General features: G+C 61.6%; 1 protein-coding gene across 1 annotated transcript in view; it reads right to left on the reverse strand.

Moving 5' to 3' along the window:
- Positions 1 to 3,312, reverse strand: part of MYO15B (myosin XVB) — a 32,108-nt gene extending 28,796 nt beyond the window's left edge. Inside the window, exons 1-4 of the mRNA XM_047080430.1 lie at positions 1,256 to 3,312; positions 788 to 851; positions 420 to 529; positions 173 to 249 (exon numbers count right to left, since the gene is read on the reverse strand). Coding sequence (XP_046936386.1) covers positions 173 to 249; positions 420 to 529; positions 788 to 851; positions 1,256 to 3,312 — 2,308 coding nt within the window. The remainder of the gene's footprint in view (positions 1 to 172; positions 250 to 419; positions 530 to 787; positions 852 to 1,255) is intronic.
- Between the last annotated feature and the right edge of the window lie 2,908 nt (positions 3,313 to 6,220).

Genomic DNA, 6,220 nt, shown 5'->3' on the forward strand with positions numbered 1-6,220 from the left:
AGAGGCCACAGTCAAGGGGCACGTGCGGTGACTTCAGCCAGGAGCACAGCCCTTACAAAGTCCAGCGGTGCCACCCAGCAGGGCACCAGGCCAACAGCTTCAAATGCAGACCCCACGTCCCTGCCTCCCAGCCCTCAGAGTGGCCCGTAGGTTCAGCAGGGCCCCACCGCTCACCCGAGGAGAATGCATGTGCCCTGCCCAGTGCTCTGAGACAAGCGATAGGCTGACGCCACGATGGCGAAGATGTGTCTGAGGGAAGGGGGTGGGAGCAAATGAGGTTGCCAGAGATGGGCATTTGGGCCCTCCTACATGTAGGCAGGACATGCCCTCGGTCCTCCCAGGATCTCAATCAGTGGCACATGCTGGGGCTTAGCCGCCCAGGGGGTGAGCAGAGGGTTGATGGGGGCAAAGGCACGTACGGGGTGGTGTTAAGGGCCTTCTTGGGGTGGTAGCTGGCCAGGACCTCAGCTGAGAAGAGAGGCAGGGGCCGGCGGGGGTTCAGGGAGAGCAGAAAGGGTCCCCCAAATGTCTGGGGAAAAAAACAGATGCTGTCGTCACAGCATGGAGGAAGCAGGGGCTACAAATGGAGTGGGGCTGCTGTGCTCCCCAGCCCAGCCCCCCAGCTCCTCCCCCCCCCCCCCCCCCCCGCTCTGCAGGTCCCCAGAGAGGGTTCAGCACCCAGCCCAGGGAGGAGAAGGAAGGAGAAGTTCTAGAAGTGCCAGAGAGCCCTCTGATCCCAGGGGACAGGCAATCCCAGCCCACCCACCCTCCCCAGGTGCCCCCGTACGTAGATTCGGCCCAGGTGAAACCTCTTCTTGAGGCACAGCAGCACAGAGCTGTTACACACTGGTCTGTGGGGACAGCAGGAGGGAGAGGCAGGGAATGGGGGTGGGGTGGGCAGAAGGAGGTCTTAGGTTAGCGCTGTCACCGGATGGAGACATACTTTGGGCAAGCCGTGCATCCTCCCTGAGCCCCCGACCATAACACAGGGGTGTGGCTGCTCAGTGAGTTACCCGCTCCATGGGGGCTACAAGCAGGACCAGGCCGCTGACCCAGAGGGCAGCTTTGTGCCAGTTAGAGAAGAAAGTCCCAGGCCGGGGCACCTGATTTTCACCCCTCACCCGCCTCTTCCCGCGGGAAGACCTTTTGTGAGTTACAATACCGTCTAAGAATACAATTTATAAAAATGGAGGTGGGGGTGACATATGAGGAACTCTGACCCAGACAGGACAGGTTTGGAATTGCGCCTGCTCACCGCAGCCGAGCCAGGTCGTCCGTGTCTTCCAGGCCTTCCGCAAGGCTCCTGCCCTCCGCTCCCAGGGAGGGCGGTACCTCCAGGCCCGGCCCGAGGCTCAGCTCCAGGTCCCTCTCCAGCGCCTCCTCAGCCTCATCTCCTGGCACCCACCGCCCCCTCGGAGGCCCGCAGGGGCCCGGGCTTCTCTCCCACCGCAGGTGGGCCTCCAAGGTGAGTCGAGGCAGCAGCGCGTCGTCGGTGTCAAGTCCGGGGTCCTCGCGGGGTTCTGAGCTCTGAGTCCAGTGGACCGGAGCCTCGGCCTCCAAGGTTTCCGGCCCCGCTTCACTGCTGGAGCCGCTCTCGTCCAGTGGGGGCTCGTCGCGGGGAGCAGGGCCGAGGAGAGAGCCCCGGCGGGGGCCGGCCACACTTTCTCCACTCGCCCTGCGCCCCTCCCTGTCCCCCGAAGCCCCTTCACAAGGCCAAACGCGTCCCCCCCGGGCTGGGGCGTCCGCGGACGCTTCCTCTGAGCTCCGACTGCTCGACTCCCTCCCGGTCCTGTGCATCCTGGGGAACACGACCGCGAACTTGGGGTCCGGAGTCCGGTCCTCATCCTCAGAAGGGCCCTCGGGAGCTGGGCTCTTCGAAGGCTGTGGGGAGCTCGAGCCGCCGCCAGGGGGAGGCCTGGGCCGCGCCCCCAGTCTCGCTACGCCCGCCAGGCGCAGCGCGAGACGGCGCCTGGGTCCCGGCCTGCGGCCCCGCCCCCCGGCCGCCCGCGACCCCGCCCCCCGGCCCTCGCCCTCCGGCCGCCGCAGCCGCAGCCAAAGCCACCGCAGCAGACCCAGGGCGCGCGCCACGCGCCGCAGCCGCTCTTTAAGGCCGGCGCGGCGGGGAGCCGAAGCGGCGGCCTGGGGAGCGGGGCCTGCCGGGGATTTCGCGCGGAGCCTGCGGAGCGCCACGAGGGCGGCCAGCGGCGCTGGGGCCCGGGGCCCGTCTCCCGCTCCAGCCCCAGATTCGCTCTCACCTGCCGCCACTTGCACCTCCCCCACCGCCTTTCCGACCTGGAGGCGCCGAGTCCCGGAGGCCTCGGCTCTTCCCGGCTCGGCGCCCTGCGACTCAGCCTCCGGCCGCGCCTCGCTGTTTCTTGTGTCCCGGGCCAGCCTGGGGTCCCGAGAAGCCCTCGAGCTCCGGGGGACGCACTCTGGGCTGCCCTCGAGGGGGCTGGGGGCCTTGGGGTTTTTGCCCGGCCTAGTCTCTTCGGCTTCGGTGGCCTGGCTCGCCGTTCCTGGGGCTGTCCGTGGGCCCCCTCCAGGTCCGGCCCCCTCCAGACTCGATTCCGTGACTGTCCCGGAATCCTCCTTCTCTCCCTGGGGTCCCACCCCCGACGACCCTTCCCGGCTCCGGAGTTCAGCGCTACCCCCGCCGTCGCTGCTGGGGTGTTCGCCGGGTTCCAACTCTGGCTCCGACTCGGTTTGGGTGTCTCCCGGGACCGTGTCCTTTTGCTCCGGCTTGGGTCGCAGCTCTGAGGCCCCAGTGCTCTGGCTGTCGCTCTCCTGGGCCTCGCGGGCTTCGCTGTCCGGGCAAGAGCTGCCCCCGTCTCCACCCGACGTATCCCCATGCAGGCTCCGAGTCTCCCGGCAGCCCTGCAGAGCCGAGGGTCCCCGCCCTTTTCCTTTCCTCCTGCGGCGGCAGAGCTCACTCGTTGTCCCTTCTTGGGAGAGACTCTCTTCCTCCAGGCGCCCGCTACGGTCCTCCCGGGGCTCGCGGCTCTCCTTAGATCCGCGTCCCCGACGCCGCGCACTGCCTAGTCTCCCCTGGGCCTCTGCTGGCGGCCCAGCCCCTGACCGTCTGCAGCCGCCCTTCTGCTCTGCGGTGGGCTTCCGGCGGCCAGCGTGGGTCCTGTGGCTTCCCGCAGTGACCGGTTCCAAGACCGGTCTGGTCCTTCGGGCCTTACCGCGACCCTGTCCGCCTTCCTGGCTGGGCGCGCAGTGGGCGCTGCCCGACCGGGACTCCTGCTCCCCTGAGACCGGCCTCCTGGGGCCCTCTTGGCGCTGGGACGCTTTGCCTTTGCTCCCACCCATGGCGGGCCCAGTGAAGAGGGGCTTCTCGGCGTCTCTGTCCTCGCCCTGAAGACCTTAGCCCGCAGTGCCCTCAGCTCTTGGCAGCGCCCACACCCGTTCTGCTCTGGCTCTACTAGCAGTCTACCCCCTGGGGGCTCCAGCCTTACTCAAGAGCATTAATTATGCAGTTGGCCGCGGGGTCCTGACCCCTTAGACCAACAAAGGAGTGGAGGCCGCCCAGGAAAGAGGAGACGCTTCAGCATCAAAGGCCGAGGACGGGGCAACTGTGCCACCTGGGAGGCACTGCCAGCCAGGCCAGCCTGGCACTGTGCCAAGCTGCAGGGACCCACGTGCTCTGCTCCCCTTTCACTGCTTGCCCCCCTTTCAATGAGCCTGTCTGGGCCATCATCCTGGGGACTCTAAGGGATACCCACTCTCCTTCCTTCGTCCCCTTGGCCTCAATAGTATCAGCAAAGAGCTAACACTTCAGGGCTTATTATATGCCAGCCACTGTTTTAAACACTTTACTATGGAGTCATTTAATTCTTGGAAGCATGCTAAGAGGTGGGTGCCCTAAGGATTCCCGTTTTATGGCTGATGTGACTGAGGCACACAGCCAAGTGTCAGTGGTGGTCAGAGGTGGGACGCCAACCCCGGGCAGTCCGGCTCCCAAGGCCCGCTGGAGAACAGGTGTGAGGGGCTACCGTCAGCAGTAAACTTGACTTTCGTTGGCCCATTACAACATATCTGATGTATCTCCAATCTCTTGCCTTCCTGGTGCCCTCCCTCCTCTCTGCCCTATTGATCCAGACCGGGGCCTGTAGCTCACTCAGTTGCATGGGTGTGGCCAGCTGTCTTCCCAGAGCCTCCCAGGGAGAGGGGACTCTCCCTCCAAGCCCAGCTTTCACCTCTGGCTCCCACTTTCCCCATTCTTTCCTTCACCTGCTTTGCTCCTCCAGTCTGTGAGTCCTCCTCTGAACATGCTCCACTCTCCCTCCCTCCCTTGGGAACCGTCTCCTCCTCTCCTGGCCCCTACCACCAGCCACCGTAACTTGGTAACTTTCACCTCCTTTCGTTGGGTGTTAAGGTGCCGAGCGATTTTACAGACTCTCATTTAATCCTTACCACCCTCTGAGGCAGGCCCTATGATTATGCCCTGTTTTATAGGTAAGTAAACTAGAGCACAAGAGTGAGGTCATCTGCCCAAGGTCACACAGTCAGTCACAGGTGAAGCCAGTGTTTGAGGACTGGGTCTGCCTGACTTCCAAGTCTAAGTGAACACTTAAGTCTCCCACCTGTCGATGTTGAAGACCCTCAGATCCAAGTCTGCAGACCATGTGCCCAGCTGTCTGTGGTACATCGCAGGGCCCTTGGTGTCAGCAGTGACCTCTGCCACTCACCTTCTCCATCTGGCAGTGGCCCTGGTCAACCCAACCCCTCAGTATCTCCATCTGGCCACTATGGCCACCTCCCCCTGGACAGAAGCGGCAGGGCCCTCCAACCTCCCTCCATGCCGGCTGAGCTTCCATTAATCCACTTTCTAGACGGTGCCAAACTCCTCCACTTGTGCACACCTATCAATAAAAATTGTTGATCTCACACTCCCAATAGAATATTTTCCTAGAACCAAAACAGGTGAACCACCAACATGAGTTAATATTTTGTAGCCCAAAGTACTTAAGGCAATGCTCATCCTGAATGAGGGCAGAGGTAAATCCATTTTCAGAGTCTTGATACTTGTGTGTGTGTGTGTGTGTAGCTGTCCAGCTCTCCAGAAAGACTGAGGACCGAGTGCCAGTCCAGGATATACACAAGGCTTAATTTCTTTTATGATAAAAATAAAGATCCTGTGCATTCTAACATGTTCTCCCTGACCCTGACAGAGGGTCACCCCCATCACGAAACCCTGAACCTCGTGGACTCCCATGAACCTCACAACAGATCGTGAGGGGATACTCTTATCATCCCGTTCCCCCAGAAAAAACTGGGGTGCAGAACAGGAAGGCAATGTGCCTGTCACACGAGTGGAACTTGCTGGGATTTAAACTACAGTGGTCTTCGGAAGAATGAACTTCATAATGGAACTTCTGTGCTCAAAGCCCTTCAGATGCTTCCAGAGTCTCAGGATCAAGTCCAGACTGTCTTGCAGGGTACGCAGCACTCCCCACTGTCTGTAGCTTTGTCTTTTTATCTACCCAGCATCCCTTCTCCACTGCTTCTGCGACCATGGTCTGTGTTCCTCTTCCCTTTGGGGCAACTATTCCCCCTTCCTTGTGGTTTTTGGGACTCCTGCCTCAGTAAGTGCCACCCTCACCCCCACTTCTAAGGAGAACAGGAGAGCTGGAGTGGCCCAAGTTACACAACCCAGATTCTTGAGCTGCACATGCTTGGCGGGAGGGTGATGGGTAGGGTTCTCCCATGGTGTATCCATCCAGGGACCTGGGCCTGGACTCCTCCTCTACCCTGTGCGCTAATCCATGTCCTTCCAACAGGCCACGTGGGCTCCTGTGGCACATAGCAGTACCCTTACCCTCGCCAGGCTCTAGGAGGTCCCAGTCTGGCCCCGGCCACTTGGTGGTCTCATTTTTGGCACACTTCCTGCCAGCTACCCTCAACTCTTAACACAATCCCACAGCAGGCCGACCAGTTCAAGTGCTGCCTGCCCCTCTATCCTCTGTGTAGAACGGAGCACCCAGCCCATTCCTGGTCACGTCCCTGCCCCAGCTTAACGTCACCTTCCCAGGCGCATCTCTCACAGGCCCCCGGCTTGCCTGCATCCTAAGATTTCCTGCCCTTGTTAGTATTGTGAGCCTCAGAGGGCAGGGACCACATTATCTTGGCCACCTCTGACCCCAAGCGCCTGGCATATAATAGGTACTCAACAAAGACAGGTGAATGAAGTAGAATCAAGTAGACTCAACCCCCTGGC

The sequence above is a fragment of the Lynx rufus genome, unplaced genomic scaffold (assembly GCF_022079265.1).
Source record: "Lynx rufus isolate CCGP_SWC_20201006 ecotype Redwood Valley unplaced genomic scaffold, mLynRuf1.p SCAF_18, whole genome shotgun sequence".
Lineage (NCBI taxonomy): Eukaryota > Metazoa > Chordata > Mammalia > Carnivora > Felidae > Lynx > Lynx rufus.